Source organism: Sceloporus occidentalis, unplaced genomic scaffold, assembly GCF_023333645.1.
Source record: "Sceloporus occidentalis isolate IW3139 unplaced genomic scaffold, rSceOcc1.0.p SCAF_1, whole genome shotgun sequence".
Taxonomy (NCBI): domain Eukaryota; kingdom Metazoa; phylum Chordata; class Lepidosauria; order Squamata; family Phrynosomatidae; genus Sceloporus; species Sceloporus occidentalis.
This window is the reverse complement of record NW_028316981.1, coordinates 317,324,048-317,351,507: the sequence shown is the minus strand read 5'-3', so window position 1 is coordinate 317,351,507 and position 27,460 is coordinate 317,324,048. Positions and strand designations below refer to the sequence as shown.

The 27,460-nt window shown below is 47.7% G+C and overlaps 1 protein-coding gene across 4 annotated transcripts; it reads left to right on the top strand.

The window, feature by feature from the left end:
• On the top strand, nucleotides 1-26,883 carry DNAJB5 (DnaJ heat shock protein family (Hsp40) member B5). Of its 4 annotated transcripts, none has more exons than XM_089498065.1 (4): nucleotides 1-131; nucleotides 12,076-12,320; nucleotides 16,148-16,749; nucleotides 24,779-26,883. In XM_089498065.1, exons 2-4 carry the CDS (start codon nucleotides 12,110-12,112, stop codon nucleotides 25,010-25,012), a joined length of 1,047 nt encoding a protein of 348 aa, XP_089354191.1. In that variant the 5' UTR covers nucleotides 1-131; nucleotides 12,076-12,109; the 3' UTR covers nucleotides 25,013-26,883. The 4 variants fall into 4 exon arrangements, with proteins under 4 accessions (XP_089354191.1, XP_089354187.1, XP_089354186.1 ...); XM_089498061.1 differs by lacking the exon at nucleotides 1-131 and adding an exon at nucleotides 1,517-1,688; XM_089498060.1 differs by lacking the exon at nucleotides 1-131 and adding an exon at nucleotides 2,857-3,267.
• Nucleotides 26,884-27,460: the final 577 nt, after the last annotated feature.

Below are 27,460 nucleotides of genomic sequence, written 5' to 3'. Positions count from 1 at the left end.
AGCTTCGGGGAGATGGAAAGCCGGCGGGGCCAATAAGAGCGCGAGGGCGGTGGAGCGGGAGGGCCCGTTGCTAGGCAGGGGCCGTGCGCCCCCTCCTCGCCAGTTTCGGGACGAAGGAGGCAGGGAAGGAGGTGAGTCTCGCCGTCGCTGAGGGGAAGAGGCCACGCCCCCTTCCCATAAAGTGGGGGTCTTGGGGGAGGAGCCACGGGGGAGGGGCCATTATGGGGGTCTTTGAGGGGAGGGCCCTCTTTATTCCCTGGGAGGGGAGGGGGCAGGACAAGGAAAGCTCCACGTTCCTCCTGGAAGACCCTTTAGACCCTGCCCCACTCAATGCATGGGGCTGGCAAGGGAGGGGCTAAATTGGGGGCAAGAGACCCCTTCTTATACTCACTCCCCCCTCACTCCCATTTTGGGAGATATAAGCCCTCCCTGTATGGAGCTGGCAAGGGAAGGGCTAAATGGGGGGGGGGGGGGCTGCGATGGGAAAGGGACCCCCTCCTTCTCATAGACCCCCACCCCCCGTGGCTGAGCCCCCCACTAACTTTAGGGGTGGGTTATGGGTGCCTCCCTCCATATTTGGGGCCTGTGGGTCTGGAGTGGGGGGAGCAGGAGGGGCGTGTGTGTTTATCACAGCACCCCTAACCCAAACATATGCCCCTTCCCAGTAGCTGACCCCCCATATCACCTTTTATGAAATATAAAGATTGTAAGCCTGAGGGCAGAGAACCGTCTAATTAAAAGATTGTATCTACAGTGCTGTGTAAATTTACAGCGCTATATAAATAAAGCTTAATAATAATAATAATAATAATAATAATAATCCCCACCAACACATAAAATGGGGGAGGTGTGGAAGGTGCCCCTTGGCCAGGGAGCTTTGCCCCACTCCCTGTATGGGGCAGTCAAGAAGGAGGTTAAATGGGGGGGGGGGTGTTCCAATGGTGAGATAACCCCCATTCTTATCATAGACCCCCACCCCTCCCGCTGTGGCTGGGTTTCCTTCCTAGGGTTTCCTTTTGTTTTGCCAAAAAGAAGCTGGGCTGCCCTAGATGTGTCCCTGGTCCCATAGGGGGGGGGAGTCCCAATATTTGTCACAGCGCCCCCCCCCCCGGCTGGGTTTTGGTGCGGCCTTAGCCCCCTGTGCATCTCCAGGGAACTTTGGGGACCACTGTGGTGGGGAGAAGGTACACCTGGGACCAGATAAATGGAGTATCCTTTTGTGGTGTGTGGTGTGGGAGACAAGCACTGCTGCCCCCTCCCTCTTCCTGTGTGTTAGGGGGGGCGTTTGGGGTCTGGGGGTGGGTGGGATTGGTGGGCTCCCCCTCCTGGCACTGGCTGTGTGTGGGCATGGTGTGTGTGGGCATGGCCACTGGTGAAGGACGGGGGGGGGGGGAATGATTCACAGAGAGAGAGAGACGAGAGAGTAGTCATGGCATTTCTTGCCAGTGACTCCAGGCTGGTGGCAGCATCATCTACAGCTCCGCTGGGACTCTAGAGGGTCTCTCGTTCTTCTTTCTGAGAGGAGCAGTGCATTCCTGCCCAGCTGCGTGTGCCTTGCCCAGCTTTCACCCGTTCTCCTGCTTTGACCAAACTTGGCATTCTCCAGCGCTCGGCTGCCTGGTGGTGACTCCTTCCCTCCCTCCAGTTGACATGCCAGCCATTCTGCTCTTCTGGAGCCGCGTGGAGAGGTAGGACTTGCACAGTGCTCCGGCCACAGCCGAAGAGAGGTCCCACAAGGGGGGCACAGATGCTTTGTGCCAAGGGATGCTTTCTCTTCTGCCCCTCGGAGGCTGTCTTGCGGTGCCCAGCTCCCATGGAGCCCCCTTTAGTAGTGATCCATTGTTTGGGGGATGGAGAGAACTCTGCCGCCTGGTTTGACTTTTCCATGGCCAGACTGGGCTTTTCTAGAACTCCTGCCTGTGGTGGATTTGCTTGCATGGGACCTGGCACCACTTTTGGTTCTGGACTCTGTTGGGTTGGTAGTCTCAAGTGGAGCAGGGGGCACCCTCCAAACTGGGCAGAGGCTCCCCTTGGGACTGCTGCTGACCCAGAGCAAAGGGGTGTGGAGAGAGGGCAGGGCTTTGGCTTGGGAGTTGCACATCCAGGTAGTGGCCAAGGATGCTCCTGGAGCTGAGTGTTGTCTGAGCTTAATGCTCTGTGGCACCGGAGGCCAGAGTTCCCCCAAATTACATAACTGCGGTACCCAAATCTCTCTCTTTCTCTCTGTGTTTGTGTGAGATTCTTAGTGGCTTGTGTGGGGTTGGTATTCCTGGTTCGGACAAGAGCTGAAAGTCTGGGAAGTCCTTGAGATAGTTCTCCGGAAGAGTAGGTCCCCCTGGCATTCCTGGACACGAATGGATCCTCTCCCGAGCCTTACAGGGAGCCTTGACCTACTTGTCTACTTCTTTACTTGGATGCTCTGAAACTTTCACTGCTCTTGGTGACGGAGTTGTACGTGCTCAGGCTATTTAATGCCTCTTTAATTTTTCTCCCTGTCTTCCGCTTTGGAATCCACCCACGTTCCTTATTCTCAAATGCCACATCTCTGCCAATTTGCTGGAGGCACCAAGCAGACTTCTGGCAACTTGGAGGTTGACCTGTTTTCTTCCCCACTTCTACCTCTGGGCATTTTCCCCCTTGGCAGGGTTGACCATCAACAGGTTGTCCTTTGTGTGGCTGAGCATCGGATTGTGTTGTTACATATGCACACACTTGCTGTCTAAACTGGCTTCTCTGAGGCTGAGTTTGCAAAAGGATGTGCGGAAGGGCAGAGACCCCCTCTCTCACTCTTCCACCCCCATTCCTGGGAAATTGGGAAAAATTGCTGTGAGAACCAGTCAGCGCTGCTTTTCTGCTTGAGCCTGTTGCAAGAAACCAATTAGAAGAGGCACTCTGGCTGCCAGTGATTTCATTGAGCATTTTTCCTCCTGTGGCAGGGAAGGAGGGGGCTGCAGAAAGGGAAGGTTGCTGGGGAAGGCTGCTGGGTGAACCCCCTTTCGCTGGCCGCCCTTCTTCGTGAGGAACAACACACAGGGGTCCTCCTTGGTTCTCTGCTCTGGAGGGCAGGGAAGCTGAGCTGTGAAGCCCAGGTGGGCATCAGGGGGCTCATTTGTGCTTGCACCTTGCGGCTGTTGCTGCCTTCATTAGCATCCCTGGGGAAGGGTTGGCGGGTGGTGGATCCTCTCAGGTCATCTCAGCCATGTTCCGGATCAAGCTGGAGCCTTTAAAAATGAGCGCCTGGGCTATGAATGTCTTCATAAAGTTTCGGTAAGCAGCTGCCTTTTATTTTTTGCCTGCCCATAAATGTCAGCCATGGCTGGGTGGAGGTGGTAATGGTGGTGGTCTGCCAGCATCCATCTTTATCTCCTGAGCAGTGACTGAGCTCTCTTGTTGAACAAGCGATGGGAGGGCTAACATGCCACCATAAGGATGCCTGCCTATCTCTTTCTTTTCATCCCAGCACTACCTGGTGACCTCTGGCTGACCGAGTCTTCTAGCATCCTTGCTTGAGCTGGCTGCTTTAAGATGGATTTGGAAGGCGGCTTGAGTTGTGATGGGGTGGTCTGCAGACCCCAGGCATGAGTCCCCTTTTCCAAAGTGGGAGAGTGCTGAGCACCTCCTTCCATTTCTGGATGCCCCCAGCTTAAAAGCTTCCAGCAAAGATTCTGCTAGACCTTCAGTACGGATTTGCGTTTGGAAGAGACTGGAGGGAAAGAAGGAGGTGTATGGATTTGGAGTGCCAAAGGAGAAGGTGGGCAGGGGGCTAGGCATCTGTGTCCCCCACCCACCTGCTGTGTGATTCATTGACAGAGCCACAGAAAGCATGGCAGAGGGTGCAGTGCTCCAGCAGAAAGTGTGTAGCTGGTTTTGGGTAGGCGGAAAGGATTATCCAAGGACCGAGTCGTGTTTTACCAAAAATCGTGTGTGGGGTGTTGCTCAGGGAGGATGGCAAGCCCACAGGGTGACCTACAAGGCTTGGCAGTCTTCCCTGCTGCTTGATGTCAGGAAGCCCCCGCTCAGGGAGAGGGTTGTCTGGGTGCTCAAGCGGCAGTTGCTGTGGTGGCAATGGTGACTGCTCCAACATGCCTCTCTATGTGCCATTCAGTGCCTGGCAGAACAAGACAAAAGCAGTGGTCAGTGCCTGAGGACTCAGGGCTGGGAAGTTTGCCCTTTCCCTCTATCTGTCTCTTCCTCCCTTTCTTTAGGTAGGGGTGGGTGAAGGGTAGTCTTTTGGATGTTGTTGAACGGCACTTCCTATCAGCCCCAAGGCTAGCACAGCCAGTGATGAGGCATATTAGGAGGTTCAATCCAGCAACATCTGGAGGGCTGCATTTTGGCGATCTCTTGGCCTAAAGGAATCATTGTTTGGCTCAAAGGTGGTATGTGGTGTGCATGTCTGTTTCTCCTTTCCCTGCCGCATAAATTTTGCCCCATAAGAGGGTTTTGGCTCACCTGGCAGCGTAAAAGTCTGTCCCTGACTTTTTTTGATGTGCCTGAGGAGTGCAAGTCTTGGATCTCATGCAGTTGGATTGTTGTCGTTTTTATGTACCATCAAGTCAACTTTGACAGCTCTGTCTGAGATACCTCCAAGAACCAGGGGTTTGGTCACCCACTGCCCTCCTGAGGTGTGACAAACACTTCCCAGAGCCAGCTGGTTGGCTGTGGACTGGACCCGATCGAATTTTGGTCTCATCTTTGGAGGCCTTTCAACAGAGTCAGCTGGACATCTTTTAGGAGGGCTGTAGTTGTGTATTCCTGCATGGATGAAGGGAGTCGGACTAGGTGACCCTTGTGATCCCCTCCAAGTCCATAATTCTGTGATTCATCCAGCTGAAGGGCCCTTCCTCTGAGGATATGACATTCCTCAGGGAAGGATCCTGGATGCTTCCCCTCCCTCTCTTTATTTTAATCCCACTTTTCCGCTAAGGAGCTCAGGGAAATGGCTATAGTTCATCCTCACAGCACCCTAAATCGCATTTTGTTGCTGAGGTATGCCATGAAATTGGCTTAGAAGTAAGGTGCCCCTTCTGATGCCCAGTTCTTGCAATCCAGGGCATTGTTTCTGGGTCCCTAGATGATGAGAGCCATCCACTTTTAATGGGTCTTCCACTTTTTCTTCTGCTTTCCCCTTTCCCCAGCATTAACTTCTTTCCCAGAGAGTTGTGCCCTCTCATGATGTGTCCGAGGCACGATAGCCTCCCCTGCATCCCAGATGTCCAGTTCTTTCAAAGAATTCCTGGAAGCAGCTGATGGGTTGGTGCCAGCCTTCTGCCCATGCCAGGGGCTCTATGGAAGCATGGTGGCACACAAAAAATGGTGAAGGGCAGTCCTTTTTGGCTGCATGATACCTGCTTGGTATGTTCTCCAGTAGACAGCTGGCTGGGGGTCTGGGAAGCCTTCCCCCCACTTTCATTTGGAAGCTGCCTAGCATTTAGGAGTCTACCTCCTCTGGGCCTCCCTGCTTTGTGCGCTCTGAGAGGGAGGTTCGTGGCCCCTTTGTGACTAACAATAGACCTCCCATTGCGCTGACACAGTGTGAGGTGGGGTGTGGAGTTGGCAGCTGAGGCACCCAGCCATTGATGTTGGTTTCTGCTGCCCACTCCTCACCCCCCTTGCTGTGCTGGATGCGTTTATTTCCAGCTCCTGATCTCACTAATTAACACCGGGGAGCTGCTTCTGTGTCAGCAATGCTCTCTCTCTCTCACACACCCCGCTTGCTTCCTGGGAGACACGCAATGCCACCTCTGCAGGAGTGGGTTGTGTGCCTGTGACTTGGCCTGAGGGAGCTGTGCCTTATTCCACTGTTCTATGCTGGAGGGGCACATGGGAGAGGCCTCTGTGGGTCATGCTTCACCTGTTGCCCACCCGAGACATAGTGGCATGTGTGGTTTGGCACTGGGGAGGGTCCAATGGGAGCATGCTGGACATGGCACTGTACAACACCCTCCCCTGATCAATGTGTGGCTGTGCTGGAGTATGCCCAGATAACCCCCAAATAGAAAAAGGGATGGTCCTTCCCCAGTTGTGGTCTAAGAGTATCTTTGGGCCCCATCCCTAACTCATCCCACAGCACCAAATAACACCTGGGGGACCAAGCCAAAAAGTCATTTCAGAGTCCCAGGTATATATAGCATATTGGTGAGCCACCCATATCCAAACATCCCGGACAGCATCTGGGGGACCAAGCCCAAAGTCATCTCAGGATCCCAGATATATTGGGGAGCCACCCCTAACTCATCCAAAGATGCCGGATAGCATCTAGAGGACCAAGCCCAAAGTCATCTCAGGATCCCAGATAAATAGCATATTGGGGAGCCACACCAAACTCATTCAAAGACCCCAGATAGTATCTGGGAAACCCACTCTGACTCACCCCAAAGCCCCAAACAGTTCTACCCCAGTCTGCAATGTTTCACCCCATCCCTTTGATCTAGGGAAACCAGGCACTTGAACTTTTGAACAAATTATTATGCTCTTTTGAGTTTCTTGCTTAAAAGAGGCAATTTAATGATGATGGCACTTCACAAGGCAGTGGAGTGGGCCAGTGTGATGAAGCTCATACCTGACTATAACTAATGTAGAGGTCATCTTATGGATCATTCTTGGGGCAAAATTGATATGATCTCTGTGAACAACCGCTGGCTGAGAGGGGGTTCTTACACTGAAACTGCAGCTATCCAGTATGGTGGAGTGGGGTGGAAAGAGACTGTGGAACCACCCTCCCCCTCCTCCTCATCTCCTCAAAATTAAAACTCAAGGTGGTTTACAATTTCAAACAATATAGCTAAAAACATACACATGTGGACATCAAAATTACATCGATCCCAATGAGAACCTATCAGAGGGCTTTCTTGGCATGTTTTGTTCAGGGGATGCTTGCCATTGCCCTCCTGTGAGGCTGCACAACTTGGATCTTCATCGGTCCCTGCCTCTTCGGGGTCAAACCATTTGGTTGGCAGCCCAATGTGGCTCCTCATTGGTCCCTGACTTTCCAAAGTCATACTGATTGGCTTGCAGCCTGGCTTCAACCTTCATCGGTCCCTGACTCCCCGGGGTCAAGCCGACTGGATGGCTACCCGACATCGATCTGCATTAGTCCCTGAGTCTTCAGAGTCATACCAATTGGCTTCTAGTCCAACTTCAAGCCTCATCAGTCCCAGACACTTCGGGGTTTGGCTGACTGCCCGACTTGGATCTTCATTGGTCCCTGACTCTTCGGGGTCAAACTGTTTGGCTTGCAGTCCAACATGGATCCTCATCAGTCCCTGACTTTCCGAAGTCATACCGATTGGCTTGCAGCCTGGCTTCGACCCTCATCGGTCCCCGACTCCCCGGGGTCAAATCAATTGGATGGCCGCACGACTTGGATCTGCATCAGTCCCTGACTCTCTGGAGTCATATCAATTAGATGGCTGCCCATCTTCGACCCTCGTCACTTCCTGACTCAGTGGGATCAGACCGAATGGCTCATAGCCACACTTTGATCCTACTCGATGTTTCAAGGTCAAATCGATTGGTGGTAGAAAAAGCACTCAGAGCCTTCCAGTCATTCCTCTCCAACAAGGTAGTAGTACTTCTGACAGACAACACCACGTCATATACTTCCTAAACAAACAAGGTGGCATGAAGTCCCAGATGCTCCTCCAACCCATGCCAGAAGTGGTGACTCCTTCCTGAGACGGTCGCCCACCTCTTTCAACTGTGTGGAAAACCAATAAGCAATAATAATAATAATAATAATAATAATAATAATAAAATTTATTTATATCTCACCTCTCTACAAAATGCAATCGGGGTGGCTTACAAGATTAAAATATACAGTCCAAACCCTCAACCCACCCACCCTTAAAATACAATTAAACAATGTAGAATTTAAAACATAAAACATACTTAAAAACAATACAATAACTGTGGTGAAGTCAGAGGTCAGCAATTAGATTTTCCTTCTGATAGCCGGAGAACTATTCAGGAAAGGCCTGCCAGAAGAGATCCATGTTTATAGCTTTTTAAAAGCTATTTAGAGTGGTAATGTGATGGATCTCGTCCGGCAGGCCATTCCACAATCTGAGAAGGTCCTCTGGGAGGTCGCAGACAGCCTTGTTTTACAAGGCTGTAGCAGATTTTTCCCTGAGGATCTAAGTGTGTGGGGAGGATTATATGGAAGGAGGCGGTCCTGAAGATAGGTTGGACCCAAGCCATTTAGGGCTTTAAAGGTGATAACCAACATCTTGTACTGGGACCGGAAACTGATGGGCAGCTAATGGAGTGATCTTAAGATTGGTGTTATATGATCTCTTCTGGATGTACCGGAGACCAATCTGGCTGCCATATTCTGAACTAATTTAAGTTTCCGGACCAAGGATGAGGGTAGCCCCATGTAGAGTGCATTGGAGAAATCAAGGCATGAGGTTATCAGTGCTACAGTCTCAAGGTCCCTGACTTCCAGGAAAGGGCGCAGCTGGCGTATCAGCCGAAGCTGATAACAGGCACTCCTGACTGTCGTATTCACCTGATTTGTCATGTGAAGCGATGAATGTAGGAGCACCCCCCTTTGCCTCACCTCTGAACACTCATTGTTCAAGGTTGTTCTCTCAGACCCATGCTCCTAGGAGATGCCTTCCAGTTTGAGTGGTCAGAAGGACTGATTTACACCTCTCCTCCCTTTCCACTCATCATGAGAGTTGTAGCAAAGATGACGTCAGACCACTCCAATGCCATCCTCATCACTCCGTGGTGGCTGAAACAACCGTGGTTCATCCCCCTTCTCCATCTGTCCTGATGTTGGTTTGGGTTCGAGGCCATAGTGGCTCCCTCTGTACCGAGGTCAACTTCCAGCGAGTGCTCTGTTAATTTGGTGCCATGATTTCCCCTCTGCACATCGAGCTACACCACTGGCTCTTGCCTCCCTGACTTGGGACCATTACCAAGGTTCACTATCTGCAAGCGCTCTGCCAAAGCTGGGGCCATGTTGTTCTCCCCCTTCTCAAGGCTTCTTACTGCTCCCTCAATTCATCCCTCGGACCATCACCAGTGGTCCCTTCTTTGTCTCCGAGTCAAAAATGATCCCTCTGGCACATACTCACTCTGGTCCCATTTCGTTCAAACTGAGATGTGTTTCATGTTGCTCCCTCGGTACTGAGGGATGCCATTATCATTGGACTGTTACACAGTGTGAATGCTCCTTCCCTACCAAGGCCCGACATCACGGCTATTTCTATATAGCTGATTTGGGGGACGTGGTGCCCCCTCCATACTAAGGGAGGACATCACCATTCCAATGTTACAACTTTATGAGGACGTCCTCCCTCTCAGGCTACATGGTATCATGTACAGATACCCTTGACAGTTTAACTTTTACTCTGTGACCAGGGATGACAAAATGTCACTTAATGTGGACTCTCAAGCCTGTCATCTGGGTTGTCCCCCATAATCTTGGGAGCACAACCTGCGCTCTTTGATACGGATAATCCTTCACCATATGAACAGCTTCAAGGATTATACTATCACTCATCAATTGATTTGCTTACTCTACACCTAGAGATAATACCATTATACATTCGGTACCAATGTGATTGTGAGCATCTTGTTCCCTCCATGGAGGGCTTTGATACCATTGCTGTCATTCACAGGGAAAGGTTTGCCACTTCCCACTATGAGCGTCAGTTGGGGCATTTCATGCCTTTTACCGTGGTACATGGTGAAGAATACAGATACAACCTCTTCAATGTCTTTCGATTTTGGCTCTCGGCATGAATGCCCTCTGGGAACATCCCTCCGTTTTGAGCCTCCACTTAAAGTTCTGTCCACTTCTGTAGATACTTGAGAGATCAGGATCTGTACACCTGTCCCATCTCTCCAGTCTGACTGGTGTCATAACTTCCTGTTTCTCTGGTTCAAATCATCTATTGGGTGAGGTGGCTTCCACCTTTCTGACTTCCACCTACATCACTTGACAAGGCTAACTATGCAGTCTACAAAATTCCTGGGGGTTCTCTCCTGTAGGAGATTCCTGTATTTCCCCCTATTGTTATGCTCTGTCACAGCATATTTCATGCTTCATTACACGCTATGGACCTATATGATAAAGGGTTTAGAGCCACTGTTATTACCTGGCTAGTAATTCAGCTTTGTGGCGCTTAAGGTCCATTCCAGCTCTGCTGCTCTGCAAAACTTGGTTGCCAGGGTCCATCCATGATGGATTGACACCATATCACTCCTGCCACACTTTTTGCCTATCAGTTTTGGCCGTTTTTGCTGTGTCTTGGATCTGCAGGCTTCATATTGATAGCCTGACATTTTACGCTCAGATACAGCGCATCTCATAGGTCATAACAATTGGACTTTGCAGTCTTCTTATTTCTTTCTGTGTCAAATTTGTTGTGACTAAATGAGGTAATATTCCTCCTCTCTGGTGTCCACCTCTGTTCCAGAAATTACTACTGGAACTCCTCCCCAGTTCGATGTCATTAGGCTCTCTCTCTCTATGAATGGATTGTCTATTTCATACTCTGAAGCACTACCATATTCCCTCCTCCATGAGATCCAGAAAAGCAGTGAAATTGTCTTGATTCTTTTTGTTGTTTTAGGGGCACACGCAAGAAGGTGGCGGCGATGGAATCAGCCCTAGAGAAGCACTATCAGTTGTGTGGTTCATCCCTGGGCCAGAAAGGATCATAGAATCATAGAATTGTAGAGTTGGAAGAGACTGCAAGGGCCATCCAGTCAACCTCCTGCTATGCAGGAACTCTCAATCAAAGCATCCCTGACAGATGGCCATCCAGCCTCTGCTTAAAGACCTCCAAAGAAGGAGACTCTATTACATTCCGAGGGAGTGTGTTCCACTGTCGAACAGCCCTTATTGTCAGGAAGTTCCTCCTAACATTGAGGTGGAATCTCTTTTCCTGGTGCTTGCATCCATTGTTACGGGTCCTGTTCTCTGGAGCAGCAGAAAACAAGCTTGCTCCCTCCTCAATATCCCTTCAAATATTTAAACAGGGCTATCATATCACCTCTTAACCTTCTTTTCTCCAGGCTAAACATCCCCAGCTCCCCAAGTTGTTCCTCATAGGAACGACTTAGGAAGCTGGGGATGTGAACCTCTGATTTCCCCCCTCCCCCAACCTTGCGTACAATGTGTGTGCGGCATCATGTTTCCCCTTCCAGCTACAATACAACCCTGTCTTCAGGCTGCTTCTGAATGCTTTCACCCTGGTGCAAGGCTTTTTTTGTTGGCTGGGCTGGCGAGCATTTTAAAAATAACTTCCCACCATCGCAAGATGTCTCTGTCTAACAGCTCCATCCTCTGCCATCTTTCTGCTGGTACACGGTGGAAACGTGTCCCTGTGTGAACTCCCAGTGCTGTATTGTTTGAAAAAGTGCTTTTAAGGCAATCTGCAGAAGCACAGAAAGGGAAGACAAAAGTCTGAATTGTGGGGAGGGGCAGAGGAGAACTCTCCTTGACTAATTAACCTTTTGTTTTTCCCCCCTTCTGAGCATTAGGAGAATTTACTAAAAAGGTCCTTGTTTTTCGATGCTCTTTTGCGAAGGAATGGGCAGTAGGCTTGTGGGTGGTTGTCTTCAATGTAAGGCGAGCAGCTGTTTTCCCCCTCTCCTGTCCAAGGACTGCCCCGGCTTTCTCTTTCCCAAGACTCCTTCCTCTCCCACCTATTTGTGGACTGGGATAACCACCCACCCAGCTCTCCGGTTACAGGGTCCTCACGTGGTGCCCTCCAAATAACAACACACAGCCTCCTCTCACTGTGTGCAATGTGCTCGGGATAATCTTGCAAGAGGGAGGGTGAGTGGAGCTCCCTTTAAAATCTCCTTTCCCCCACCCCAGCCCAACGGTGGGAAAGACAGGTGGGCAAGTGGCTTGCAGGGCTAGTTTCAATCAGTCTTCCCAGATCTTTTGGTAGCCAAGGTTTGAGAGATAATGCCAATGACCAAGAGATCATGTAGGGAATGCCGGGGAAGGTCCAGGGTTTCAGAGCTCTTGCTTGAATTGTCAGACATTGGGCTTTTTTGACCCACATCTTTCCTTCTCTCTTCCTTTCCTTCTCTCTCTCTCCCTTCCAGGAATAAAGAGTCGGTGGCTGGGACAGTCTCCACCATGGGGAAGGATTACTACAAGGCCCTGGGGATCCAGTCAGGAGCCAACGAAGATGAAATTAAGAAAGCCTACCGGAAAATGGCCTTGAAGTATCACCCGGATAAGAACAAGGATCCCAACGCAGAGGAAAAGTTCAAGGAAATTGCAGAGGCCTACGACGTCCTGAGTGACCCCAAAAAGCGGGCGGTTTATGACCAGTATGGGGAAGAAGGTAAGGGAAATGGCTGCAAGTAGTCCAACCCTTGAGGCCATTTGTCAAGAGCTAATGTGTATTTGGCTCTGCACTTTCTTCCTTCTGGGTCAGCAACTGACAAAATCAAGCATGCACTTAAACACAGGGCTGAGGTTGGCCTGATGTGCTGGAGAGAACCCCTTCACCTGCTCCCCTGCAGAAACCTTTCCAGTTTACAGATTGAGTCTCTCTTCCAACTCCCTTTCTTTGCAACAAAACCAGAAGAAAAGCCCATGCAGGATTTGTGTAAGGAGAGCATTCACTCATCATGTCCCTGACTGGGAGAGTTTGGTTGTTTCTGGGCTGGGCTGAGTGCTGGAGGGGGGATAACGGTGCTTGCACAGTGATCAGTGGGGGAAAACTGCTTCCCTCATAGCATAATAGAGACTTGGCCTCTGCCTTCTGCTTTCTCCTTTGCTTCCTTTTCAGTACATGCTGCCTTGCGTCTGTGCAGCGTGTGTCAGAGCCTTTCCCAATTTTAGTAATAGCTCCTTGTTTCATAAGCTCCTTGTTAGTAATAGCTCCATGCCCGGTCCTGTAGCCCTTCTTTGCTGGTGGGGAGGAAGGCAGATGGGAATAGCAGTTGTGTTCATTGGTCCTGTCTGTTCACAATGCGCTGAGCAGTGGCTCTGGAAGAAGCAGCTTCTGGCAGGCCTGCCAACCTGGAACAATCCAGTTCTCCGAATTATGTGAATGGAGCTGAATTTGCTTGCATTTGCTTTGCTTGCATTTTCCTTCCGTTTCTAAAGTATTTGCAAATTGGAGTGGACAGAGTTGTCAGTGTGCAGACCACAGCAGTGCTGGTGGGTGGATTTGGGGTATTGTAGTCCCCAGACATAACTTTTCCAAGATCTGACAGATGCTAATGCAGGAAACCTTTTGCAAGATTTCCTGTTTTCTTCTGATAATTTGAAAGGCTAACAGCCTGCAGCGCTATAGTTTTCTCTGAATTCTTTAGGATTAGGAACAGTCTTATAAAATAGGTAAGAGGTTGGGGTGGGAACCACAGCCCCTGAGATCAGGATGAGATGGGCTATGCCTGGGGAAGTGTTGCATATTACAAGGGGTTGATTTGAAGAGAAACACTTTGTTGGGAACTGCGCTGCCTGTGCTTTCTTAAGACTGGGCCATCCAATTATGTCACATTTGTGACAGGCACCAGGCATAATCACTGTAATTTCAGCTAAAAGCTGCAATCCCATTTCTTGAGGAAATAAGTGATGTTCCTGGAAGAGGAAACCAAACTGTCATCCAGGCCCATTTTAAAACTTTGGTGAGGGGTGGAGCTGAAGAAGATTGTGGCATTAAACTGAAAGAGAAGAGAGCTCTCCTTGAAAATCTTTTTGTGCAGGGCTTGGGAGACAAGGCAGAGGCTCCACTGCTGAGGGTATCTCTTCTCCTTCTGCCCCATGGCTTTCTTAGCCACCCATGTTCCTCTTGCCTGGCAGGGCAGGAAAGGATGGAGAGGCTGCTCTCAAATTATATTGCTATTAAAAGCCTTTCAGCTGCAGCCTGACCGCTAAAAAGGGACCTAGAATTTGCTAGCCTGGCCTTTGCTTGTCATTGCAGCCCCTCCTCTGTCTTGGGAACGTGGGAATTACATAAAGGGTTCTATTAAAAATTCTTAGGTTGCAGCAGTTAAAAACACATTAAAGCATGGCAAATAATAAAAATAAAAGCATAACATGCCTTTAAAAGATCCTGCTGCCACAATCAATTAAGAGCCAAAGACCTGCCTAAATAAAAAGGTCTATGCTGTAAAGAGAGAAGTGGGCCAACCGAGCCTCTGGTGGGAAGGAATTCCACAAGTTGGGAGCAGCCACCAAGAAGGCTCTGTCTCTCATGGTTACCAAATGCAGAGATGGTGGTGGGACAGAGAGAAAGCCTTTCCCTAAGGACCTTAAAAGACAGGCATGCTGGTAGAAGGATTCTCTGTGAGAGGACTCCCTTCCCAACTGTACCTGGAGATGCCACTGGGGACTCTATCCTGGGACATTCTGTGTTGGAAAAAAGGACACTGTCACCATTAGGTCTAGGTTCTTGTGGCTTCATCTAGGCTAGTGGCTCTCAACTTTTGGTCCTCCAGATGATTTGGACTTCAGTTCCCAGAATTTCTGAGCATTGGCCATACTGGCTGGATCTCCTGGAAGCTGAAGTCTAAAATGTCTGGAGGTTCAAAGGTTGAGAACCACTGATTTAACCCTATGTGGCCTGCTCTGACTGGCAGCAGGAGTAGCTCTTCAGGGTTTCAGGCAGCACCCTCTCCTAACCCTTCCTGGAGGTTCCTGGCTTTCCCTGCTGAAGGTCTCCCAGCCAGGTTCTAACCAGGTCTGACCCAGATTAGGCTTCCAAAATCAGATGAGGGTGGGTGAATCCAGAGAGGCATGGGGGGCTGTTTTTTCCTGAACTTCTGCCCTGCTGTCTGCTCTTAGTCCTTTGTCCCGTTGCTATTGCTCTTCTTGAGGGTTGTAAGGTCCTGGTGTCCTCCCTCCCTCCCTCCTTCTGCTTTCATGGCCATTTTTCTGGGACCTTCATGGGAGAACACCTTAGGTGATACAGTTTTTATCTTAGGCTTTATCTTGAAGCATGTTGGCCCTTGGATAGAGGGGTGGGAGTGGCTCCCTCCCTCTGCTGCATCTCAGCTGATCTTCCTCAGTCTTTCCCAGTCTGGCACTCTCTGAGCAGCATTGGCAATGCCTCCCTTAATGCTGGCTATAGGATTAAGGTAGGTGTAGTCTAAAGCACACCAGGTTGGAAGAGGCCGGTCCAAGGTCAAAGCAGCTGGGCTGGCTGAGTTTATCAGCCCCGATTTTTCTGATTCATGATTGGTTCCTCTGCTATTGCCCCAGTTGCATTGCACAGAGGGGTGGGGTAATAATAATAATAATAATAATAATAATAATAATAATAATAATAATATTCCTCTGTGACACCTTCTGGCTCTTCTGGTGGAAAATGCTGTGATGAAGCTGAAGATCTCTAAGGCCTGTTACAGACAGCCAAAATAAAGCTGCTTCAAGTCACAGTGGAGGTATGGTGTTTCAATGATGCATGCGTCCTAAGAGTCCAGAAGTCGCACCAAAGCCATGCTCCAGCCCTAAGGACTGGAGCGTGGCTTTGGTGTGGCTTATGGACTCTTATGACGTATGCATCATTGAAACATCATACCTCCACTGTGACTCGAAGCAGCTTTATTTTGACTGTTTGTAATAGGCCTAAGTTTTCTTTGAGGGAGATATTGGATACCTGCTGGTTGGTGTTCATGGATCTTGCATTTCAGTGCCTCTTCAGGAATCCTGCCCCAAACAAGATTCTTTTGTAGAGGAAGTCAGTCTGCATGAGCTGGAAGCTTTCAGACAGAGGAATGAAAGAGTGTTTGAAATAGCAGAAGAAAGCAATTGGGAAATTCTAGAAGGAGTAGCCTAAAGCTTTGAGGGATGAGATCTCTGATCCATATATTGAACCTCTGTTTATATCACTTTCCATACTCTTTGGTCTCTTTCATACTACGTAAATATAGCCCTTTTAATGCCACTTTAATACCTGTATCCTCTGGTATTCTGGGATTTGTAGTTCAGTGAGTGACTTAGAATTCTCTGCCAGAGTTCTCTAGTGTCTCACCAAACACCAAATCCCAGGATTCCACAGGATATAGCCATGACATTTAAAGTGGTAACTAAGTCCTGCAAGTCTGAAAGAAGCCCTGCACCAGACAGAGAAGCTTGCTTCCTCCATCAGTGTTTGTGTTCTGAGTTCTTGGATTCATGACTGATGTCTCTTTCTCTTTGTCCTGGGTTTTCTTCCAGGGCTCAAAACTGGGGGTGGCTCTTCTGGCACCCCCGGGAACACCTTCCACTACACCTTCCATGGGGACCCCCATGCTACATTTGCTTCCTTCTTTGGGGGGTCCAATCCCTTTGACATCTTCTTCACCAGCGGCCGTACTCGGGTGTTCAACGGCTTTGACCATGATGACATGGATGTCGACGATGACACCGATGACCCGTTTAGTCCCTTTGGCCGGTTTGGCTTCAACGGCCTGAATGGTGTGCACCGGCGGCACCCAGAACCCATCCACATGCGCCGGAAGGTGCAGGATCCCCCCGTGGTGCATGAGCTCAAAGTCTCCCTGGAAGAAATCTACCATGGGGCGACCAAGCGCATGAAGATCACTCGCCGGCGGCTGAACCCGGATGGGAGAACGATGCGGACGGAGGACAAGATTTTGAACATTGTCATTAAGCGTGGGTGGAAAGAGGGCACCAAGATCACATTCCCCAAGGAAGGAGACGCTACGCCAGACAACATCCCGGCTGACATCGTCTTCATCTTGAAGGACAAGCCTCATGCTCACTTCAGGCGGGACGGCACAAACATAATCTACACGGCCATGATAAGTCTTAAAGAGGTGAGTCCTGGGCTGAAAAATGGGGTTGGGGCTCAAGAGAGAGTGAGGGGAGGAGAGATATGGAGGGAGTGTTAAGAGATCTGGTGGCATCTTTACTGGTGTTTCCCAGTCATTTGCTGCCCCTGTGCTCCTCTCCCCAAACTCTCTTCTAGCAAAATCTGCCTGGCCTGGGTTATGCGGTGTAGTGGGTAGAGTCTCTTCATCCATTCTGAGGAATTTAGGAAAGTATTGTTCCTTCTAAGTGAGGAAGCTAATTGCATTGGGGCACACAAAGGGGCATAGACACATAATTGTTACATTATTATTGCTGTTATGTGTGTCTTCAGGTAATTTTCACCTTACAGCTACCCCAAAGGAAACCTATAATAGGACCTTTGTGCCAAGAGTTGTTTGGAGATTAGCCATTGCCTTCTTCTGAGGCTGAGGGAGTGTGAGTTGCCCAAGGTCAGACAGGGTTTCCAAGGCTGAGCAGGAGCTTGAACTATGAATCCTTGTCCAAGACTCAAACAACTAGGGCACACTGGCTTCATTGTTACTGACCTTCAAGTTAACAAGTTGATTTCAGGAGAACCCAAAAGGCTGTGTAGTTCTTGGGACAATGTGGTTGATATTTATAAAACTGTCGTCCAGTGGTGGATTGCAGGCGTGGGTATAGATCAAAATTAATCTCTTTGGACATAAGTGTGTGTGTGTGTGTGTATTGTGTATGTGTTAATACACCTTGGAAGATAGCATATTTGATCATACATGGCAGAATCTACCACCATAGGAAGATAATATAATTATTATTTATTATAATATTTATTTGTATCCTGCCTTTCTTCCAAAAATTGAGACTCAAGGGGGCTTACAGTTTAAATAGAACAATACAGCTATAAACATACAGACATGAACAATAAAATAGAATTAAACTATTCCCAGTATTACAACAATTCAATCCTACAGGTAAAAGTATAACTTGCAATTAAAAAGATAAAAAGCAGGAGGGGACTGCATTTTAAAGGATTCTGTTCTCTCTCCCCAACAGCAAATAATTCTCTTGTTTCTGAGTTCAGTTGACACTTATAGCTAGTCCACCACAGAAATTGTAATTACTGGCTTTGCCTCACAATTTTCATTTATGTGCTCTGCCTATGGATTACTAGAATAAAAACTGGAGAAGGCCCCTATCCTTTTAATGCATGTGTAGAAGAGGAAATTTCACCTGATGTTGATTGTTATATGGTTGTGTAACAAGCAACACCTGCTGAAATTCCCTCTTGTGCACAACCATTAAAGGTACAGGAGTGCTCTCCAGTTTTCACTCTAGCAGTCTTATTCCTGCAGAGAAACAGATTTAGGTAGCAGCCAGCTTTTATACTTCTAGAATTGGTGGGCCACCGTGGCTTCTGTGTCCAAAATCCCAAGGGTTACATTATAACATGGAACTTTGGGTTCCCTCCATCTTCTGTTTTTCATCAGACCACCTAGTCTGATGAAGAGTTCTGGAGAATGTGAAAGCTTGCACACTTTTCTTTGTGCCCTTTCATACCATGCAATTATGGTGCTGTGAGTCTACTTTAACATGGCTGCTACCTATGGAGTCCTGGGATGTGTACTTTGTTTTGGCCTTAGAGCTCTCTGCCTGAGAATTCTAAATGTCCTTTCCCTAAATCCCAGGCTTCCATAGGATGTTGCCATGGCAGTTAAAAGTGGGATCGCTGTGCTATAATTGTGCAGCATGAAAGGCCCTTTGACATTTCCATTGCGCCAAATAAAGGTATTGCTCAATTCAGAACCTGGACTTCTGTCAGAAGTTACCTCTGATCTTTCTGACCGTATATAGCTCACTTGGAGGCAGCCTCAAGAGCAGGGTGAGGATAGAAGCTACATTTGGGCTGCATCTCTTGGGAACAGAGGTGGAGCCCATTTGAGGAAAGGGTAGCCAAAAATTGGTTAAAAATTGCACTTTTTTTTTAGTGGCAGGGATTGAGGAACGAGTGGCAGCTTTAATGGCTGCATAAGTCTGGCTTGGGGGCCACATGCCACTCTTGGTTGCTGGGAATGTCCTGAATGCATTCAAGATCTGCTGGTGGGCTCCTTGTCAGAGTGTTTGAGTTTGCTGGCCAAGAGAGGCCTCCTTTGCATCTGACTCGTCACTGGTCTTTCTCTTAAATAGAGTGTCCCTTTTTAGACACTCATTTTCACTTGTTTTACGTCTCTTTTTTCTTAAGGGAGTATCTGTTTTTGTAGGCACAACCATATTCTTACACAACCCCTGAGAAACCTAATAAAGAAGTTGGCATGTATCATAGTCTCTGGAGGTGAGATTGCACCTTGCATCAGGAACATGCTGCTGTAAAACATGGAAGGGTGTTAGGAAATAACTCTTTTTTTAAAAAAAATATCTTTGTTCAAATTATTAATATTAATACAATATTAAAATTTACAATATTAATACCTTCTTCACTTGTCACATATCACATCAAACAACAGACATCCAATTTTATATCATCAGACATCTCAGGATCAAACAGTATCAGAAACAATAAATACATTTCATTTCATTCTTATTGTCTTTCTACTTCTTTGGGAATATTAACCCATCCATTATACCTCCTTAAACATTAATCATACTTTTCTTCCAGTCACCCTCTATTCGTATCTTTCTCCATACCTCTCCTTACGTACTCATCACTCTTCTTACTCTCAGCTTCATTCTTCCCTCTACTTCTTCATATTGCTCTTACCTCTTCCATCTTCCCTGTCATTCTACAAATCCCACAATTTATCTGATAGGGTTTAATCTTGAATAGATACATTGAATAGATATCCTTCACTTCCATACTTTTTCCTTCTTACACACTTCTCTCTTACTTCTTCTTACTGTCTCACTTTCTCTGTACCTTCTTCCACATACATTCCCTTTTCCCCTTATTTCCTCTTTCTTGTTGCTTTCTTCTTCCCCTTCCCCCCAATAATTGGAACTAGCTACTGTTTTGAACTGCCTTCCAGGCTGCCTCTGAGGTGGGTGAGTGCCCCATTTTTGGAGCCAAGGGGAAAATGGCTTGGCCCCAGTTTTCCCCATGAACTGAATTGTGCCACTGGGGCAGAGCTTGGAATAAATTATGGTCTTTCTTTACTGCCACTTCAAGCAGTTATTCTGACATGGTCCAGGGGGAAGAATCTGGGAACTGAAGACCCAAGAAAATGACATTTCAAAGTTCCACCAAAGCCTAGGCTCTTGCTGGTCCCAGCTAAAATACTGCCCACACTGGGGTGGGTGGGATGGCGAGACCTTTGGCCCTCAAGGTACTTTCAGTTCTCAGAAGTCCCAACCAGCAAAGCCACTGGAAAGGGAATATGGGAGTTGTAGGCTAAGATACTCAGAATGCCAAAGGATCTCCAGTCTGCCGTACGTGGCAAGCATCATTAGCCTCATTCCAGGAGAGGAAAGAAGCCACCCAAGGAGAGTTTGCACCCTGTTCCTGGCAGGCATTTTTGAGTCCCCAATTTCAGTTCCAGCATCTCCAGTTAAGCTGTGGAAAAAAGACCAGTGTATTTGCTGGCCAACTTCTTTTTCTCTTCTTCCTTCCTGGCCGCCACTCGCCACCCCCACATTCTCCTATTCCTAGGTCTTAAGCTGGCTTTCCCCTCCTGTTCTGCTCTTAGGGAGCCAACCAGGCACTTCTGCTTTGGCATCGTTCTGCTTTCTCTGTTCACTGGCAGCCAGAGCCTTTCAGTGAGAACCAACCCATGCGGACTTCCCCAGAATCACGGGGGCTGAAGGAAATACTGTAGAGCTGTCCTCACATACTTCGTGAGTGTCCCCAGGGGAGAGAGGAAAGGCAAGAAATCTTGAGCTGCAGTGGCTTCTACACCGAAATAATGATGTTTTGGCTTTATGTTGCTGGCCAGAACCAGTCCTGGGTGCCTGCTGCAGAGGAGAGGCATATTCCTTATGGAGCCTGTGGGAGAGTAGAACATCTCCCCCAAAAGTTAGAACAGCAGGTGTGCAAGAGGGCATTGAACGTCCTGTTGTGAACTGAGGCAGCCTCTGTTGTGCCCAAGCAAACTCAACTGTACCCAAATATCTGTCAAGATGGAAACAGTAATCTCCTTATGATCCTAATGGAGTGGTTCACAAGAGAATATGAAAGAATAAGTGTCTGGCACCAGGGCTGCAGAGTTTATGGCCCTCCCAATGTAGTTGAATTGCAACACCCATCAGGAATGATGGCAATTGCAGTTCATTAACATCCAAAAGAGGACCCAGGACTCTTTTCCTCCGAGTACTTTTGGGAGAAAGGGTTGGTTGGTGTAGATTGATGGCATTTCTGACCTGCTGGGACACCATAGATTTATTACAATCAAGGTTGCCACCTTCACAGTAGCAACTCAAGATCTACCATGGATTGGTATAGATGACAGCAGCAGGTCTGTTGTCCTAGTTGCCATTGCCAATACCAGCCTATTGTGGTATATTATTTTATTAATATTTGGTTTTATTCCTTTATTTCCAACCTTGTATGTGGCATTCTTGTCATATACAAGTAAGAGCCCTTTCGTTTGTTTTAACATCTATAGCGTGTTAACTGTGTGTTAATAGGCAATCCTCCAGATATGGCGAGTGACCAGTTTTATCTGGCTGTGCAACCCTGACCATAACAAGAAAACTGATCACATGCCATATCTGGAGGACTGCATATTTCACCATTTGATACAGGGATGTAGCTACCACGAGGGGCAAAATGAAGGCCTTGTTCCTCCCAAATAAAAATTCTGCCTCCCCTATGAAGTTTTCCTTTGGTCCTTAAATTTCTAGCATTGCCATAAATTAATAGTTCATGTGTTTAAGCATATGAAGGAAATGCAGTTTAGGCATCCAAAGAAAAAGGACCGGCAAAGTGACCTGGGGAATGTAAAACACAGCAGAGATGAGACTTCAAGGTGAGAATGATTGTAATGCTTGAAATTTGGGGACTGAAGGAAAATTTCAAGTAGAGGAGGCAGAATTCTTATTGGGAAAGGCAATGCCTCCATTTTGCCTTACACCTCCTGAGAGCTGAGAAGCTGTTTTGGTTTTTCATACCAGATTCCACCTGTCTCCCAGTTCTGTGTTGTCCACACTGATTTTCTTCTCCTGCTTCTGGAACTTCAGAGTTGCTTCAGGGTGCAAAGAGGTATTGCGAGCCTAAGCCATGCTTTGTGAAATCTCCTGCATCCTCAGGTGACTCTGTTACTCCAAAACCAGAGAATATGACGGGGAAAGTGAAAGGTCACTGCACCTCAGCACCCTCCGTAGGCGCAGAAAATGTGCAGTCTAAAGACCATGAGTAGCCTGTGGTGCATGGGCATATCTTTAGTCCTCCAAAGTCCAGAGTACCACTGTTTCATTTTGGTTTTAAACAGTCCAAACCAGCTCAAAACTGCTGTCAAATGCAGGGGCTGCATAACCCCCCCCCCCGGGCAATTGGTCAAAACTGCTGGAAAGCAAAACTGAAAATGATGCTGCATCACTTCTGTCCACGGTGCTGGTGTGGTCCCTGTAGAGTGTCTGGTGTCGGAATAAAAATGCCCCATCTCTGCAGTTGTCCAGTCTGGTTTAGAGAATATCAGAGGTGGAGGGAAGAGGGCTGATGGCTTTGGCAGTCATTGATTTTGAAGTTCTGAGCCAAGTCTTTTTGGCTGTAGCCACTCTGTGGTCTTAGCTGATCTTTTTTCAAATAGTATCCAACCCAAAGAAACATTTATTTATTTATTATTACTATTAGTGGCTTTTGGGGAAAATGGGATGTAAATGAAGATAATAAATAAGCAAACGTTTGGGGATTCTTGGGCACTCTGAAAATGTCTTGGAACAAAAGGCAGGACTGGATGGACAGAGTTTCCCATTCACTCCAAGTAAAAATCTTGCAAACGGGTCATTCTTCCTCAGCTCGGGGAGGACACCTGTGGGGGCCAATGTTTCACTCCCAGACCCCACTGTGAGCTGCAACCCCACACCAGCAAGTATTTTTCTCTGTGGTATTTTCCTGTCACCATTTTGAGAGGGACTATAGTGGGAAATGGACATATTTGGGGGGTAGTACAGGGTCCTGGGGTGCTTATGGAGTATTTTTGAGTGTATCCACATTTTTTTTTGGGGGGGGGGCTTTCTGTCTGTGCCATAATTACACCACTAAAAAAACAATAATGGGGTCCAGGGGTCCATGTGGCCTGCTCACACATGCCATAATGCCTGCTGTACTCAAGGGGTCCTAACAAGGAGGCACAGAGCAATCCTGCACTTTCTGGGAGGACTGGGTCCTGACCTTTCTGGCTTTGCATAGTTTCTCACCAGAGTCTGCTCTGTATGTGTCTGTTTGTGTCTGTGTCTGTATGTGAGTGAGAGTGAATTGCAGCTTAGGCTGACATGAAAATAGCCCAAGCTGTTTGGCTCACAGCTATAAAGCATGGAGGTGCATGGGAATGGGTGATGGCTAGAAAGAATAAGAGAAGTGGGTTGGTGAGGGACCCATCCTCTATGGATCATCGCCTTGACCCACCTCTTCTTCCTCCTTCAGGGGGATCAGGGTTGCCATGGCTCTCTTGGCAGCCCTTTTTTGTTGTGGGTAAAAATAGCCCTGTTCTGTCCACAGCTGCTTCCATTCCAGACCTCACTGAGGTTGGTAGAGGAGGACCATTTGAAGGCTTTTATTTCCTAGAAGCTGGCCTTGGGCGAGAGTCCCTCTTGGCGGCTGCGTTGTCTTTCCACTTTGGTAACCTGTGAGCTGCCAAGAGTCATATGTGACAGCTGAGCCGGCTGTGAAAACCGTGGCAGGCCAAGCCCGCCAGTTCCCCATGACCTCTCCGGAGATCAGTCTAAATTTAACCTCGTTTTGGGAAGTGTGGAGGCAAGTGTTGGGAGGCAGAGGCGGAAAGAACCCCCTTTCATGTACCAGAACCATTTTGAGAGAAGTCTTAACCTCTTGACCTGTTCTTGTTTCCTATTTCCCAAATCTGCTCTCCAAGACTTAGAATGCCCTTCACTCTTTCTGGAAACATGGGTAGTGCAGGGCCTTCTCAGTGGTTGCCCACCAGGTCCTGCAGTTCTCTCTGTAGAGATGCTAGACTGACACCCAGCAAGGTATCAGGCTGGCATCAGGCAAAGGCTTCTTTGCTTTCAACAGTGCTTCAGGAAAAGGCTTTTAATATTGTCCTGTACTGTCAATTTTTGTTCTTGCTTTTATATGTATCTGTCTTTTATGTCTGTAATCCTCTTTGATTCACCTTAGAGTTGCCACCTTAGGGTCGCCATAAGTTGGCAACGATTTGAAGGCACACAGCAACAGCAACAACCTATTTGAATCCTTGGGTTGGGAAAAAGGAAGGATATAATTAAATAATAATCATGATGATGGCGGTGGCATACTTCAGTTAACAAAGCCTTTGTTGAAAAAAATTATTTTTTACAAAGTCTTTTTATGGCCCACAACTCCCTTTTCTTCTTTTTCCTCTGTCCATCTGGAAGTGTTATTTTTAAAGCAACATCAGTATTGGGAGGGTGGTGATAAAGGAGGGCTGGAAAAACAGACACTGTTGGGTTCATAGATGTATATCTTTGGCCACGAAAAGTAAATTCATAAGAAAAGTGGAGACTGGTGGAAGAAAGGCATCCCTGGACACATTTTGGGAGAAGCCTCCAAGTGGTCTCTCGAAGGTTCAAAATGTTTCTAGTATGCAAGACTTTACTGGCCAGGTTGCTTCACATTTCCCATGGGCATATCTTTAGTTTTCCTTAAAAGCTTGCTTAATTTTGTGATTTTGTAAGAATCTTTCCCTAATCTTCCCACATTATTTCTGCTTCTGGTACAAAAGTGTTTGTTTTATGCATTTATACCTTGCCTTTCCCCCATTTCACCTTATGAAAGTAATAGTAAAGCCAATCATGCCCAGGAATGTATTGACTTGGTTAACTGAGGTATACCTGTAATGACAAGGACAATGTGTACAGATGATGCTGTGGATCTTACACGTCATCTCTCTTTCTTCTCCTCCCACCTTGCAGGCCTTGTGTGGCTGCACTGTGAATATTCCCACCGTGGACGGGCGCGTCATTCCCCTGCCCTGCAACGATATCATCAAACCCGGCACTGTGAAGAGACTGCGTGGCGAGGGGCTGCCCTTCCCAAAGGTGCCCACCCAACGGGGAGACTTGATTGTAGAGTTCAAAGTCCGCTTCCCAGACAGAATAGCCCCGCAGACCAGACAGATCCTCAAGCAACACCTTCCCTGCTCCTAGAGCATGTGGGGCAGAAGGCCCTCTCTCCCTTACCCACTCGCCTGGCCACCAGCCTGCCTGCCCGCCTTCTGGGCACCAACGCTTCACGTGCCCTTGTGTGCTGCAGCACACTCGGCCTGCACTGTGCACAGGGTCCAGCTGTGTCCTCACTGCCAACCACACACCCTCCTTTTGCAAGAGACTCTCTGGCCAGGCTTGTGTGCTCTCATTCTCTATCCCTCTGGGAGTTTGGCCCATGGCCAGTGGCTCTCTTCTGGGCCTGGTGTACCTGCTTTGTGGGAGCTTTCGGCCTCTCTCGTCTGCCCTTCTGTCACTTCTGGAGGGTTTTTGCTTTGCAGAGTCTGACTGGTAAGCAACAAGTGGTGTTCAGCGTTGCAGAACACTAATGTAAATAGGACTCAGAACAGTGTCACTCCTTTTTCCTCCATGTGGCTGCAATGTTCAGACTGTTCTTCGCTCTGGGTCTTGGCTGGAACAGTGGGCAGACCCTGGTCTTTGAGCAGGGCATGTCCAAATCTGGACTCAAGATATCCAGTCTGCCTCTTTTGCTGGACTTTAGCTCTGTGGAAGGGAGAAAGCCTGCCTCCCTCTCTGGCTCCATCACCTCTATTGACTCTGTGAAAAGCCAAACCAGGCCCTGATCCACTCTTCGAGGATGTCTACACACACTGCCAAGCTGTCTTGACCTTATTTTGTCACCCTAAATGGCAGATTCAAGGAGAGAACCAGCTGCACCTGACATCACTTTTGCTGGTCTTGTTTGACTGATGGTTCCTGTTTTTACTTTAATAGAAACTTCATCAGAACCAATCCCTGTCCGTTTTTGGAGTTTCCAGCGTGGTTTGTTCAAGCTGGGGAATGTGTACGTGTGTAAGAGAAAAATAAGTTGTTTCCTTGTAACATGCAAGAATGGAAGGGAGATGTGATGGAGGTTCAGAGCCAGGGGCTGGGAGGGAGGTTTTGGTTGCTACTTAGAGGTTTGGTCAGGCTGTGTTTATGGGTGAAAAAGGGCTAAGCCAGGGTGGGCAGGAGGACAGTGAAATATGCTTGGGTGATGCTGTATTTAAAGGCTGCATTAGTATTATTATAATTATTTTTTAAAAACCACTTTCCACAGGGAAATTTTTAAAGAAATGTTTCTTATCCTCTTTGGCAGAACCTTGTTCCACCTGCAAGGGGCAACTTAGTGAAGTGAAGTGACACCGGGCCTGACTTTAGAAGGGTTTGAAAAAAGGAGCTTTCTCTTCTCCCTCTCCCTCTCCTCTTGTTAAGATCTAGTGCCAAAAGGACCCTCCACGGGATTCCTGACTTCCCATTTTGCATTTGAGCTAAGCATTTGAGCTAAACTTGAAATGGGAAGACTCCTTCAGGGTCCCTCTTGAGACTCTTGGTCCGGCTCCTTCCCGGTGTCTTATGGCCCCGGCTTATGCTGGGTTTTCGGAGCTAACTTTTTAAAGCTGTCTTGACTTTTATTTGGGAGTGTCCCAGATGTGTAAAGCACTTCCTGTATAGCTGTACAAAACCTTAACATGTCAGTGTTTCAGATGTGCAGGCATTCCCCCCTCCCCGCCCCCAAAGAAGATTAAAACTGTTAAGCAGTGTTGAATTTAACAACCAGTTTGAATGGTTAAGACAATGCCTTCTTTTCCAGACCCCTCCGACGTCTGTTTCTTTTTAAATACAAAAAATGGAGGCTGGCGATGCTGGGTCTGGCCGGGGAGGGCAGAGGCGGCCACGGCACCCTTGGGGTTTTTTCTCCGTTTCAGGGAGACTCCAAGTGGTTTTATAGCTCTTTTTTTTTTTTTTTGTATTTCTTCTTTTGTAATGTCCTGTATTAATATTTAAGAAATAATAAAAGTATTTTAAAAATAGTTTCTTGTGGGATCTGTGTGTTCTGAATGTTTATTTATTCTAGTCCTGTAAGCCGCCTTGATGGCTGCAGCAGAAAGAAGAAAGTTTATTTATTTATTATTATTTATTCTGTTTATACCCTGCTTCCTCACCACCACCGAGGGACCCAAGGCAGCGTACAAAAATTTAAAATACAGATTGGCTAAAACATGTCCTGCAAAAGTAAAAAACAACAAACATTGGTAAAAGCAGATGCAGTCAGCTCTCCATAGCCACGAATTTTGCATCCACTATCCACAGCTTGAAAATATCCCCCCTCCCCAAAAGCAAACCTTTGTTTTGCCATTTTATATAAGGGATACCATTTTGCTAAACCATTGTATTTAATGGGACATGAGCATCCACAGGGCCTACTGTACTTAAAAATAGTTTAAAATATATTTAAAAACATAATTATAAAAGCACAGGATAAAAACACACCACTATCCCCACAATTCTACCATTTGACTGAAAAATCAGTCGAAGGTCTGCCAAAATAAGAACGTGTTAACCTTCCAGGGAAAAGAAAGAAAGGTGGAAGCTAACCAGACCTCCCGT